At 35.3% G+C, this 15,761-nt stretch overlaps 1 protein-coding gene across 1 annotated transcript in view; it reads right to left on the reverse strand.

Moving 5' to 3' along the window:
- Positions 1–6,880, reverse strand: part of LOC131034962 (uncharacterized) — a 104,596-nt gene extending 97,716 nt beyond the window's left edge. Inside the window, exon 1 of the mRNA XM_057966579.2 lies at positions 6,364–6,880. Coding sequence (XP_057822562.1) covers positions 6,364–6,580 — 217 coding nt within the window. The 5' untranslated portion in view covers positions 6,581–6,880. The remainder of the gene's footprint in view (positions 1–6,363) is intronic.
- Between the last annotated feature and the right edge of the window lie 8,881 nt (positions 6,881–15,761).

Raw genomic sequence — 15,761 nt, forward strand, 5'->3', positions numbered from 1 at the left:
CCTGAATACGTTGATGAGAGAGGTCTTGAATTTCTCCCGCCTATGGGTGGATATACAAATGAATATTAGTTGACATGGGTGTTCCCTTCACTTATGAAAAGATGAAGCCGGAAGAGCCTACTTTCGAGGATGATCAAAGGATTGTCAGTGATGTCGGGATTCATGCAGACGAGGAGAGTCAAGCTCCCAAGAGAAGGAAGAACACGCCAAGAGAAGTTAAGGTCAGAGGGAAGAAGATTGAGGATGTGAAAAAGAAACAAAAGACTATCATTCCTTCACCCCCTCCCAATGTCTCATCAATCGAAGTGATTGAAGTAATAGAATAGAATAAGGAGACTCAACAGTGTTCCAACACAGTGATACTACCAGAGAATATTCAGGAGTTCCATGCCACAGCAACATCTGCACCTCCTGATGAGAATAATGATCAGCCGGAATCCCCTACTGTCCTTTTGGAAGTTAGTTTGGGAAATGAAGTATAGGATTGGACCAAGAGTAATCCTGATGATAATGATGATGTTATTTCAGCATTGAAAGGACTTGATCAACAAGTATGTCTTGATGATGGTATGGAGATGGCCGCTATTCCTGAATGGCTGACAAGAAGTACGGAGAAAAGTAAACAAATGATAGAGGTGCAGCCTATTGATGATATTGATGACTACCTAGCTAGAAGTGCTAAGAAGAAGGAGCCCAAGAGAGCGGAGATTGTGTCGCACATAGCTAGAGATGAGACAGGAATGCGGATTGCGCAGATTGTTGTTCCTATTGCAGGCGTGACAGCGGACACTGCTACTCCTATGGATTTCCAGATCACTTCAGTCGCCCTTGGTCGTACATCCACAGAGCAGGAATTCCAGGAGATTGGTGACAACCTCCAGGCAATCAATGCAAGGTTAGACAGAGTGGCTGCGGAGAGTGACAGGTACAGAGAAGAAAATATTAGACTCAGAGAGTATATTGCAGGGACAAGGCATGGAGATCCCACCCTTATTTCCCCCATTGCAGTTGACCATGGAATACATTCACACTGCGAGGTAGCGAGAGGTACACACTCAGAGGTGGAAAAGTGGATTGAAAGCACAAGAAAGCAGGCAGATGATTTCCTTATTCAGTTTGTCCATGCATATGATAAGACAACAACGCTCATATTCAAAATCCAATATTTGGAGGGAGTTTGGGAAGAATTTCGGCCTATTCAAGACAAGACTATTCCATGCCTCCTGGCATTGAAGAAGGTTCCTAATTCCACCTTGGTCAACGAGAACATTGTGCACAGTGGAGACATATATGATTTCCATGGCTGGTATTGTGCATTAGCCTTGAAGAAATCAGCTTATGAGAACGCCCAATCGAGTTGTATGGAGATGGAAGGATTAATTCAGGACATTCAGATGAAGATCCTTGCCTCGATTGAGGAATTATTGGGTGTTGATGTTAGTGATGCTAGTGCTTTACACTTAGCCGAATTAAGAGACAAGATGAAATTTATGTATTTTTGCTAGTTGGACTCTTTGCAGAAGAGTCAAATAGATGACTTGGTCTCTTTGTTGATTCATGTTCATAATTCGCAGAAGCTTATGCCTGAATGGGAGAACACTTTGAATGCTTGCTCGGATTCATTGGATGTGATTGATTTACAGTAGGATACCTTGCCTAGCATTTCCATGGAGGAGTTAGATTCAGTATTGGCTAGATTCTTGGAGTATGCTAGGACAAAGAGAGAGATGCGGTGAGGAATCTTCTAGAGGATTCCCTATATGATGACTAGGTATCTTTTCATTGGGCCATATGTTGGTGGCGCCATTTTTTATGTAACCCTAATTAGAGCAATTCTAGGGTTTTGTTGGCATGATCTCGATCGTTGATCTTAGATCAATCTGGGCCATCCATTTTGTAAGAGACTCTATATATGCCTCTTTGTCTCTCTTTGTAAGGGAGAGTTTTTGTAGAATTGTTGGTATATGCTGCAGTTATTTGAATCCTAATCATTGTTCAATTGTTGGTGATTTTGCTCTTCAAGTGTTGTATTTGCATTCATGGTTCTCGATTCCTCCAAGTTAGATTAGAATTTAGATTAGAATTTATTTTCGTGTATGTCAGATTGAGTGGAAGATTTGTTGAATTCATTTGTGTGGAATCCTTAATCCATACCACTAGCCTCTTGCCGCTAGTAAGTGCGCCTTGTGTGGTCAACTGGAATTTGAGTAAGCATAACTTCAACTCTTACTCATCCGTCGACAAGCATCAACTTGGATGGTGTCTACGTTTGATGGTAATAGTCTGAAAATCTTTAAGTATACCTTAGATGATTGCACTAAGCTTGTGTCAATACCTGATTGTGAGACCTTGCCTAGTTTGATTCCACTAGATCCATTCATCATTTCCTACATTCCTAGGATTAGAATAGATTTCCTGAACCCTGTTCTTTTTCCCCCTTTTTAGTAAGAAGTAAATCCAGAGGCTTATTGATAAACCTTAAGTTGTCAGCACACCTATTCCGCATCATTCATGATAATCTAAACATTTGCGTAAGTCCCCAAGTGAAACAAAGCAATTCACATCAACCACTGAACTTACCCACTCGTCAATACCTGACATGTAGAAACCTTGGAATCATTTTAGTTGATCTCATTCTTAGCATCTGAGGTGATTTTGTTCAAGAGAGGGTAAATTACTTTGGTAATTTATTCTGTATTGTTATGTGCATAAAAAACACATCAACGGGACATTATATAGTAAGCCATCCTTATGCTCTATTGTCAATCTAGAGAACATTAATTTTTTTTCCAAAGCTCACAACCTTGAGCTTATTACCAACTAGAGACCTATCACTTAGCTTGATGTCCCATATAAAAATCTAGCTAAACCATTGGCCTACATATCAAGCATATTTTGTTTACTATCGTGTGACCTTAGCTAATAGGATTCATTAAAAGTTGATACATTCTAGATAAATAAATTGTCTGGAAGGGATAGAATGGGCTAGGGCCTCTTGGCCATGCATTCCTCTTCTTATGTTAAGGTTTCAGAAGGCTTTCCACTAAATTGAATGGCTTTTAATTTTGGCCAATAAAGTTTTGGAGAGTTTTTCTTCAAGCATTGCTAACCTTTTTTTGAAGTTTGGACATGTGTCTAAATTAATGGCAATTTCTAAACATTTTGGTTTGTCTAGATCCATTTGCCAAGGATACCCTCTTGCATCTTTGTCATGTGTTCATGTTGTCGAGGCTTTTAGCAATATCTATTGGCTCATAAGGCCTCGTATCGTTTGGTTAGAGAGATCTTCCTTTCCAATTCTTCTTGACACCTCATGAATGAACACTTTGCAAATGACTCTTTACTCACGTGACCAAAAACTAGGAGTCCTTCCTAGTAACTACGGCCTCTTTGGATACTTTTTGCAAAACTTCTAGTTTGAACCTACTATGGACTATGACACAATGTTATAGATAGAGCCCTTTCACTCTGCTGACCTCACTTTAGAATTATCATGAAAAATGGGTTGATAGGGGAGCAACCTTAGGTATCCCTTTTGCCTTTGAAGTATGCTGCCACCTTTTGGCAGCATGTTCTTTAGGGGTTTGAGAAGAAGATCTTTTAGATAACCATGCAGCTTTCTCTTGCAAGAAAGTTCCAAATCTATTCTAAAGTCTTGGTGGCCACTCACACGTTTTATTCTTCCTGTTGGCCCCCATCCAAAACTGCCTATGATAGGCTGGCAAAGCTTTTGAGAGATTTTTTTCGGTATAACATCAAAAAAATCCACAGTTTCCATCAAGTTACCTGAGACATTTGCTGCTTCCTCAGGAAAAGGGTGACATAGCCTTACCTAATATGCGTGCATTTGCAAAGTATTGTACACTGCACTAAGTAGATTGTCTCAGCCATTGGAGGCCTGAAAAGTTCTTCTCAGGCACTACATCAAATTCAATTCTCCCTATGGCAAGAATTGTTGGAAAGGCATTGCCTTTCATTCCCTTCTAATTACCAATGCCCCTGTTAAGATTCAAAGCTCTTTCATTACACAAAACATTTGGAAAGCATTCAAGAATATTAAGCCCTTTTTCAAGTATGTTGGCAATGGTTTCAAGATTTGGTTTCCATAGTCTTGGCGGTCTCCCATCATTAGCTATTCCAATTTGCCAGTTGCAGAAACTCCTAGAATTTAAGCTTTCAAACTACCATTAGGAACTTAGTCTTCTATCAAGATGGATCCCATGGCCTGTGCTCCAACAAAAAATTAAGATGATGCCTTCTATTTTACACATTCAAGAGTTTATTCCTGATCTTATGTTAGAGACATAAGTTTGGCCTCTGGCCTCCTAGAGTAGAGTAGAAGGAAGGCCAGTAGAGTTACGACACTATCTTCAAACGCTACAATCTCATCCTTATCTACAAAGCTTTAAGTTCCGTCTTTCCAGCTCTTAATATGCTCAACTTGGCAGGGGTTTGAATTCTTCCCCTGTTCCCCTCACACTTGACTTTTTCGAATCAACAGGATCTGGCAAGCTCAGCTTGAGCCTAAGATTGCCCACTTTCTTTGATGCTTAATTTATCAAGGGTTGTTGCTTGGAAAGAGATTCTTCCATATTGGCATTGCTCACCATAAGTGCCCTGCCTACTGTCACCTAGAGACTTTTAAAGTTTAAACATGATTTTTTGGATTGGCCCTCAGGCTCAAGATGCTTGGAAGTGGAACCATGGTTTTTTCTCTCCTTTCCACCCAAGTTTCTTTTCTTGAAGGATGGCTTCATTTGGGGGTGCAGCTCAATAGCTTGCTGACATTGCCAGAATTTGGCAGTTCTTCAAAGCTTCTATTTTATTTCATTTATGGAAGACTAGAAACGGAGCTATATTTAATACTGAAAATGTTGGTTGTAATTTCTCTCTTCCTGAGAAGATTGGCATTATTTCCTCTATTTATTTACAAATTCAAGCCAGCCCTAAGAAACTTGCTTTGGGGTTTCAATATTTGCAGGATCTTCTCATTATTGGAGCAGTGCACCTTGCACGATGAGCAGAGTCCCTCCTGAGGGGAATATCCAAAACATTTCACCTCCTCTGCCTCGCCAACAGAACTGCTCTCACAGTTGGACTTATTTTTCACCACTGCCTGTGCAAAGAGGCTGATTTACATATCCAAATGGCAAAACTTTTGAGAGTATACATGCTAGGCAAGAGACTAGGTGACGACAATGCCTCCAGGGTGGGGTATATTAATCCTCAAGCCTATTTAGGAAAAGCAAGATGGGTAGTGTGCCCTCAATCCTCCACCCAATAAGATTGCTCAGTGGAATTTTCAAAGGTAAGATGATCCTCCTTCACCTCCTCCAGGAGATGTCTGTTCCTCATGCTTTGTGTTTTGTTTTTTTATTTGTGTTCTATTTTTTGAATCTCATGTTATCTTATGGACTCTTGCTTTGATGGCCTGTGTACACTGTATACCAACCAGCCACCTTTTCTATCGTCAACCTTCTAAAATGTTCTCTTCCTGGTTTTTGATTAATATGATATATTAAAAGCTATCCAATAAAAATAATATTAATAATCTGGGCCACTTGAAAAATGAAAATCGTTCTCAAGTTCCGTAAATCAATTTTACTTTCTGTGAAACGTACCATTCTTTATTACAATATATAGAAATTAAGCATTTTCATTTTAATTATCAGCTACAACAACAATTTACAAAAATATCAGTCGTTGTAACAGAATCAACCACACATCAATTAAACATCTTTTGAATATCAATAGAAGAATTCTGTAAAAGGTTAGATATAAGGGAAAAAAAAGTTAAATCCATTGTCTGAAAAATTGCCAGTCGGCTACTTTGCTATAATAGTTTCCGAAAATCCTGGCCATTTCAAAATGAAAATTAGCTTCGATTTCTTTAGATCAGATAAATTTTCTGTGAAATTTACCGCTTTTATATAAAATACTCAAAAATTGACGACTGGCCATTTCTGCCAGACTTGTTTTCAAAAAAAATGACCATTTAAAAATGAAAATTAGCTAAGCTCAATCGTCAAGTCTTTGATAAAAGGGTTCACCCGTGATGGCCTCAAACCGAATAAGGAATATTGGCCTCAATTTCAATAAATCAATAGTTTTGTGTGAAATATTACCAATTTTTCATACCAATTATATTATAACAAAATAAAATTTTAAAAATGAAAAAGAATTGGAGAATTTCCAAACGCCTTGAAAGAATTGTACTTTTTAAAATTCTTCAGGGAGGTTAGCCATCTCTTAGCATAATGTTATAATGTTGAGAGAACAATGCAGTTGAAAAAAAATTAAAAAGTCCAAAAAGCCTGCAGAGGGGAGAAATTTTAAATAGCACTGCATTTGAAAAGAGCATACCTCCGACACTGTTATGATTGGAGCATCCGCCAATGGCTCGGGCGAGTAAAGGGAGAGGATCTGGTACTTGTTCATTGCGCGATGGAACCGGCGTGCAAACGCAAACAGTGGAAGTTGTGCCACCGTCCAATCCGAGAAGCACCTTCGTGTTCTGCGCTCCTAATTTCAGCTCGAATCCCCAAATCTCCTTGCCGTTCGTACTGTTATGGTTCCTCATTCTAAATCATTCAACAAATAACAGATCAATTGCGGCGACGAGTGGAGAATTTTATGTTTCTGTGAATAATTTATGTGCGAGAGTTTCCAGAGGCTCGCAATTTGCGGAGCGTTAGGTAATCAAATGTCGCAGGGGAGAGCGGAGGGAATTGAACCCCGTGGCCCCTGATCGTAAAAGCAATTTTGCTCTCCTGGAGTCTGACCAAGTTTGGGGATTCGAACGAGGGACCAATTGTACGATTAGTGAGTTTTAAGTAAAATGTTTCCCGTGTACGTATTTAATATCAACCTCGACACACAATTCTGAACTTTCTTAAAACGCGGAACACATTTTTTCCAAGGGGAGTTAGTGGTCATGTTGAAGTTGATTGAATGAATTAATGAATGTTATTAATGACGTTTACTAGGTCAAATAGTTTATGGGATTTAAGGATAATCAGAAAAGAAAGAATGTAAAAATTTAAAACTATTGCTATTGTTAAATTTTTTACTTTGCATCTTAGATCTACCATGTATCTTGATTAGGAACTCTACAACTCTTGTTATTATCTTTTCTTCTAGAAATAGATCACTCATGATGTTTACATTTAGTGTTTCAACATAATTGATTCGAATATCTTTGTAGGTATCTTCCAATTCTGCATCTAAATTTATGTGAGCCAACTCTTATAGCAATTAACATCTATTACCTAAGTCAAATAATTTATGGGATCTTCTCATGGTCAACAACATTTATAAATACAAAATTCCAAAAGAAACAAAAAAACTAACTTTTTGTCTATTTCACCTTTCTTTTCTTTTGTATCTTGAATATTCTATTTGAGAAAGTAGAATGAGAAGGGATTGAGAATAAAAAATATAGATCTTTAAAAGCATAAAGAAATGATTGATCATGTGATTTTATTGGTGTTTCCTATACAATTTTAGTATTGAGTGATTAGAAATTTTATTCACTTTTTATAAATTGAATTTTGATTATACTTCTTTTCTACTAAATATCGTGTAGTGAAGGAATTGTGTTTTGTTTTGGATTGATGGTGATAGATAGAATTTAGAGAATGAAAAAATTAAACGAGATAGAATAATGATTGTATAGTTTATGCATATTGAATAGGGTACACATATTGTTTAAAATTATTATTTAATGTTTAGAAATATGACAAAAGATGTAAATATGAATATTTGATGTTATCTTTATTCTTAAACGTTATTAATCCTTTTTATATAGTTGGAAAGTTTTGCATGATGTTATAGTGATGGAAATTACATAATGAAACTAAACTCAAATATGATAAATGTTCTTCAAACATATAAGAAAGAAAACCCTTCATTATAATTTGTTGAATTGAGCGTAGTCTATTGAATCTGAGTACCTAAATTAAACTTTTCATTTTTTTATAAAGACATCATTGTAGAGAATGAAACAATTGAATATATTTTTTACATAGAGAAACAACATTTTTCTAATAGTAAAAAAGTTTTTATTATGAATGGAAAAGCTTTTTACCATTCAATTTATAATATATATGTAGGTGAAGTTTGTAGCATCAATTTCTTAAATTACATTTTCTTACTACATTTTGAAAAATTCTTTTACTTGAAAGTGCCTCAACATTAACATGATTGTGGACTTGTCCTCAATGTATTCTTTATATTGTACCTATGTAAGTGAAGGAAGATATTTTGTAGTATAGGTTTTATTACAATGAATGGTAAAACTATGTTGTTGGAAATATTTAACATATAATTAGATGGTGTGAATCATCTATCGCACAAATTTTATATAAATTACAAAGGGTTTTATTCAAGTTCAATGCATTAAAGGATCAAATTACAAGATTACATTTTATACATGTTGGCTCAAGTGGAATTGAGTACTTTTTGTGTCTAATAGAGTGCCCTCAACATATTCAAAATAATAGAATGTACATGTTACTTCTCTTTTCATATATTCAAAGCTTTTATGTTCCATTTTGTAGCTATGTAAAGAAGAATAAGAAAGTGTTGATTACCTTGCTGAATGTGGCAAGTAATATGCTCTACTCTTTTATAGCTTTTTGTTGTTGTTAGCATGATGATAAATGTTGATTGAGCAATCTAGAATGTGTAGTCATCACCTTTATGTACTAGAATAGTAATTTTTAATAGCATAATATGATTTTTCTTTATTGACTTTGTTCTTCAACAAATTGATACAAGGATTGAAAATGCTCATGTATCTCATGTATCTATGAATTTGTAATTGCGAACCAAGATATTGCTAGTAATTTAAAACTATTTGAAAAAATGTAATATTTTATGAATGTGCTAGAAATTACACTTGTTTTGTCCATGTATGAGTTTGACATTTTTTAGCTAAAGTGTTTGTTGAGCTTTCGAAATTGTTTCTAATGTTACAATTATAGTAACACTTCCAATGGATATGTATAAGTATTTATTGTATTTTTTGCAATAATTTTAACAAGTATCAATCTGTACTCTAGATAAACTCATGGAATATTTTATATAGAGCTTCATGTTCTTGTACAAGTATATTAGAAATATATTATAAACTGATAATTGCTCCACCTTTCATATCAGTTAAGTATGTATGCAATATCTTTATATTTTAGTTCTTGTCAAATGTTACATATGTAACAAAAATGTCTACTCTAAATAAATATCCTCATTTGTAGCTATGCAAGTCATCTATTATAATGTTATAATATGTTATATATTGTAGCTCATTCTCTACATTGAATAACTAATCAAATTCAATGTATGGAAATATAAATATTTGTAACATTAAAAGAAACAAAATACATTAATATTTCTAAAGTAATACCATGAAAAGTGTGAATGTAGATCCCATCTTTTGCTTTCAATATCAATATTTTGTATTGATTATTTTTTTTTACCTTTTCATTTGTCTAATAAGAAGAGATTGAAATGCAAGAATTTTGTGGTGATAGTTGTGAGCATAATATATAATTATATAATTAGCATTACAATCTTAGTGATTGAGAATGCTCTTCATTTTGATTACTAATTTACATTTAATAACAATTTTGTTTATGACAATGGAATGAGTTTTAAAATAATTATAATGCAAGGTATTTTATATTTCTATATTGATAGATAGTGTAGTCACATAAATCTGTCCACTTAATTAAATGAATATTTAGTATTTATTTGATTATTTAACCATCAATCAATAATTAATTAAATTAATATAAATAATTAATTAAATTAATATATTTAATTAATTCATCTTAACCCTCTTCTTCTATTAATTAAATAAATTATTCAATTTATTTGATTTAATTCACTTAAACAAATTTAGACCATTAATTAAATAAATAAATCATATTTATTTAATTAAATCTTCTCACACATTTAAATAAATTAATATTTATTTAAATTCCCCCAAAATCCCACCTCTCACATTTAAATAAATTAATATTTATTTAATTCACCTTTATCCTCCACCCACTTGCATTTTCCTACAAATGCAAGTTGCACAACTATTTTAAATAAATTATTTATTTAAATCACCTTTATCCTCCACCCACTTGCATTTTCCTACAAATACAAGTTGCACAACTATTTTAAATAAATTATTTATTTAAAATTTTATTTATCCTCACCCACTTGAAACCTTTAATGGTTTCCCTTAAAGTCTTCAAACTTAATGGCTTCCTTCTAGAGTCTTCTCAAACCTTTAATGGTTTCCCTTAAAAGTCTTCAAACTCAATGGCTTCCCTTAAAGTCTTCTTCAGGCTTTAATGGTTTCCCTTAAAGTCTTCAAACTTAATGGCTTATTTCTAGAGTCTTCTTAAGCCTTTAATGGTTTCCCTCAAAGTCTTCAAGCATTTAAATGATTTATCTTCCTTTTTCTCATGTAAATAAATTAAGATTTATTTAAATCCAAAATTCACATTCACATATAAATAAATTAATATTTATTTAAATATCTGTCCAAATGCAAATTACACCATTTAATTGAAATAAATGATTTTATTTTAATTGAAAATCCCAAAATCCATCCCACTTGCATTCTCCTACAAAATCCACTTGCAATCCTAACCCCCTTCTAGATTCTTCTAACCCCTTCCTAATTAGCCTAATCAATCCCCTAAATATTGTCACGTTCCTAAGCAACTTGGAGTCACTTCTCAAAGCCCTCAAAGTCTTTGAAAGGCATTTAAGGCTTTAAGTTTTCAAATGGTTAACCTCTAAAGTCTTCCAAACCATTAAAGGCTCTTACATAACCATTTATGGTTAACTCACCTTTTACCTTTGGTTGGAGACTTTCCTCTAACTTAACCACCTTTTTGACTCATGGGTCTCTTCAAAGCATTTATTTCTTTGACTAGGGTAGCCATCATGTCCCTTCAAGCATTTAATGCTCCTTATCTCTCCTCTCAAGCCTTCTCATGGTGACACTTGTCAACATGGGATTGGGTTGAAAGTTTCACATGGATTGAATATCTTTCAATCCTAACCCTTGTTAAGATTGTTCAATCTTAACCCTTCATTTCCCCATTTCTTCTATAAATAGAACCCTTCTCCTCAAGCAAAAAAGGAAGAATTAGAGTATTGTTGTTATACTGGTATTAGCATAGAGATTTTTCATAGCATCACCATCTACACTTGCATAGCATTTGCTTATCATATTCAACCATCTTGAATCTCCATATGGCATCCATGGCTAGTGCTAAAAGCTGAGAGCTACACTCATGTGGGACTTGGAGAGAAGAGGAACAAGGGAGGAGCAACTATGAGCATCTTGATTAGCATTTGGAGGAGTATAGTTTATCTATTCTATGTGTGTATGTTTTCTATTTCATGCTTAATATCTCTCTTGATATGCCTGTTTAGGATGATCTTTTGTTGCTAACACTAACGTTTGTTTCTTGTGCTCTTGTGTGTGTTGTCATCAAGCAAATTTTCTAATCCTTTTTGCAGATCATCATTTGGTGAATCCGACGTGAATCCAGCACAAGATTTCTCTACAAAACTACTAACTTTTTTGTTTAAATTACCGCACAGGTTGCGCTTTAGCGCTTTCGTGTTAAATAGTGCTTCTTTGTTTACACAGAGTGGCGCTATTATAACAGAGAGTTGTAATTTTTTTTACTGTAATCAAAAATCAAAACCTAGGCTTGTAGAAGCCCACCAATACCTCGTTTTTATTTTATTTTTTGGAATAACTATTTGTTTGTTTATGCAGGATTGGAGGAGTTAGATTAGAAAGCATTGAATTCTTTCTTTCACTTTGTTTTCAAAGTTGGATTAAAACAAATGCATTGTCTCTTTTGGCTTAAAAATTGAACCTCACATTTTCATTTTGGATCATAAAAAGAATCACATCTTTAGTTTTGGTTTGTAAAAATAACCCCACTTGCAAATTAAAAAGAACCACAAACTTCAAAGTTTATTTGCAATTTAGGAACAATCTTTATTTTGGTGCTTAAAATCAACAACACAACTTTCATTTCTTGCATCAACTTAAGGAAATTCACAATCAACATTTCGTTTTGGGCCAACTAAAAAGAACAAGCCATTTTTATTTTATTTTTCTTCAAAGTTCAAAAGTGATTTTACTTCAAGCAAAAACGTGTTTTTCAATTTAGTTGACCAGGATTTCAAGTTCCTAGATTACAACACATTTTGCCATTAAAGGATAAAAAGAACACCATGACTGTTGGAGCAACATCTCCAAATAGTTAGATCACATTGCAAATGATGAGTTAAAAAGAACAAGTATCTTTTATGTTTGGCACGCTCGTGCAAATTTTGTCGAGTGGTCCTACTTCTAACACACACTATCCTCTCCCTTGGCTTTCGTGGTCCTAGGTGCAAGAGAAAAGTGTTAGTAACACTCAAAGTTTATATTTTTAAGAGAGGCCTGCCAAGAGACACATCACTCTTGGGAACGACCTCGCACGGTAAATCCTTCGAGCCGCTATAGAAATCAGGTGAGAGCGAAAGCTGTAGCCTTGGGTATAATTGTTCCTATAGTGTAACCTGCTGAAAGGACAAATAGGCCCCACCACAAGTTACAAGGCTCTTAAGTGAGTCACTGCAGAATGAACTTATGTCCAAAAACATCGAACATTACTAACACCTTTAAGTAGTAGCCCACTTGTTCTATTGATTGAGGATATTTGTGATAAATTCAGTGCAAGAGCATAGAAGGTTTTGCTCCCAAGATACTCACCATACATATTTCCTTGAGTAGAAACATAGCTTTTTGAAAAGTCACTTGTGGCTTGATGAAAGTGGTGACTCCCCCATCATAGGGATCATATATTTGTTATGCTCATGCAAGACTTAGTATATCACATCCTTACCTGTCACAATGGGATTCATAAGGTATGTAGCACCAAAGTCGAAGAAATATCAAGATGTGGGTTGAACTTATCGCAACTGGCCATTTGACCTTAGGGATAAAGAGTGTTTGAAGTGTTTTCGTTTTGAGTCAAGACCAAGTGCAAATTGAGCCGACTTCAAGCTTTGGAAAGAAAAACACCTAAAATACACTTAAAGGAAAGGGTCATAAAAAAATTCCAAGGATTGGGTTGATCTAGACCCATACTCATTTGTGCCTTTTAGGCAACATACTTGTGTTTGTGTGCTTGCTTTGTTTTCTTGTCAAAGAAACATCATAAAATGCAAAATTTCAAAACAAGTATTCATCCAACCAAATATTTTCAAAACAACCAAAAAGATCAAAAACAAAGAGAAGAGTATCAAAATATATGACCATTCTTCACATCTTGAGAAAGAAGAATCTTCATCAACACATCAACTTGAAAAGAAGACCCTTGAGCTCAAAGGCTTTAATCAAAAGGCAAAAATTCTTCTATCTAAATAGACAAATCTTTGTTTCTCATAGAGCTTTTTTGCATCACATGCGCCTTTATCTTCAAGGAAAATCAAACGAATTTATCCATAATCATTGAACCGCAGAGCTTTTATGCAATATAGAGATTTGAGTTTAACAAAAACCAAGGAGGCAAGATCAATCCCAACTTCTTCCCAGACATTTGTATCACATACAACGTGGCTCGAGAAATGCCACCAACACCCCAAAAGGGAAGAGGTAGAATTTGTTCCATTTGTGACACAAAGCTTTTATTGAAGTTAAACATTTCATCCATTTCTCACCTTCACTTCATCACTTCATTTCAACTCTCAAAACATTAAGAGATTCTTGTCCTAAGTTTTCTTTTGGATATTGCTTGAATCAACACAACAAATCACTTTTTAGATTGTTTCTACATCTAGGATAAGCTCATCCTAAGAGACATATCTACGCAGGTTAAAACTAGTGTATGAGTGAATCCTCTCATTACTGGGTAGTTAAGTCTGTAACGCATCTCAAATTTCTCAACACCTTATCACATCAAACCTTATCAAACACAACAAGCAATTCAAGAAAGAATTTTGGTCATATCTACCTTTAAGTGTTAGAGATCCATATGCAAAACACTTCACCAACCATAAATCTTTCATTTCATCAACAACTCATAATCATTTTCACCCAACTTCAACAAAATCTTGTAAACAAAATGGCCCAAACCCGATCACGGTCAAGGCAACGAGAAATAGAAATTGAAGAAGAAGAAGAAGAAAATCTCAATGAATTTCAAGAAGCACTTGGAGGAAATGCGAATGACGAAAACCCAAGTACTCCTACTCCTGTGACAATGGAAAGGGCACAACACAACCCTCTCTTTAACAGACTTTTTGATGAAATACTCAGGAGTAATGTTGATGCTCACTTTTTAAGACTTGCTCAAGAAGGAGCTAAACTCCCCTCTGACTTTGATCTTGCACAACTAAGACAAGCATCAGAACAACAAAGTCGCAATGAGGAAGAAAGAGGTAGAGATCACATCAAGTATAACATTCCTCGAGGTAACCCACCACCTCCTCCAAATGACATAGAGATGTTGCAGCAACAAGTTGAAAATCTTGCCCAACAACTTCGTAGTGGTGTGAAGACAAATCAATTTTCCCTCAATGACATTTGTCCCTATCCCTTTGATAGGAATCTTCATATGCCACCTTTTCCACGAGGGTTTGAAACACCCAAGTTTGAAAAGTATAGAGGAAAAGGAGATCCTCGCGATCATGTCAGAGAATTTCATTCAGCTTGCCTAGAAGTGGCATACGAAGATACATACCTCATGCACCTTTTTCCCCAAAGCTTGGGAGGAACAACCACATCATGGTTTTCCTTATAACCAAGTGGCATTAGGACATTTGAAGAGCTAGTTCAGAAGTTCCTAGCACATTACTCACATAACATTGAACGTGATATCACCATGGCTGATCTGTGTAACACTAAACAAAAACCAGGTGAACTTTTCTCAGTCCTCCTGCAATGATGGCGTCAGATGTCTAGCAGACGTTCTCTTCAGTTGCCTGAACAGGAACTAGTGGAAATTTTTATTTCCAACTTGAACGAAGAAATGGAATTTCACCTGGACATAAAAGACACAGATTCTTTCAATGATATGATCACCAAAGGCTTGAAATGTGAGTGGGCCCTCATTAAGAAAGGACTTATCAAAATCTACAATGAACCAAAGGAAGGCCCTCGTCCACGTTTCAATAGTGACAAACCAAACTTCTAGAACAAAAACAAAAATATCGTCAACGACGGGGTTGTGGATGCCAAAACTATCAAAAGTGCGCAACCTATAGTTCGATTTGTAGGACAAAATCCCCCACCTAAAACTAACACGGTTGCTCCTCAAAATCAAGGCCGCATCACATCTCAAGATGAACCTAGACAACGTCAACCAAAAATGAAGCGAACGTACACTCCCTTAGGGGAACCCATCAAAACAGTGTTACGACAGTTGGTTTCTTAAAACTTGGTAACCCTACCCAAAACATCAAACTATGAACAGCAAGTCAAACCTGCATGGTGGAGAGATACTGAACACTGTGATTTTCATCAAGGAAAATGACACAAGACAAGCAATTGTCATCGGTTAAAATATCTTATTCAAGATCTTATTGACCAGGGTGATATTGAAATCGAAAGGCATGACCCAAAAACAACAAACAATGATCATCTGATGTTCAAAAATCCACTTCCATCACAAGATCAAAGGGTTCCTTCCACTTCCGGGAGAGGCACTAATACCACTGATTATACGCAAGCTGCGTATAATTACACTGTA

This window comes from Cryptomeria japonica, chromosome 8, assembly GCF_030272615.1.
Source record: "Cryptomeria japonica chromosome 8, Sugi_1.0, whole genome shotgun sequence".
Lineage (NCBI taxonomy): Eukaryota > Viridiplantae > Streptophyta > Pinopsida > Cupressales > Cupressaceae > Cryptomeria > Cryptomeria japonica.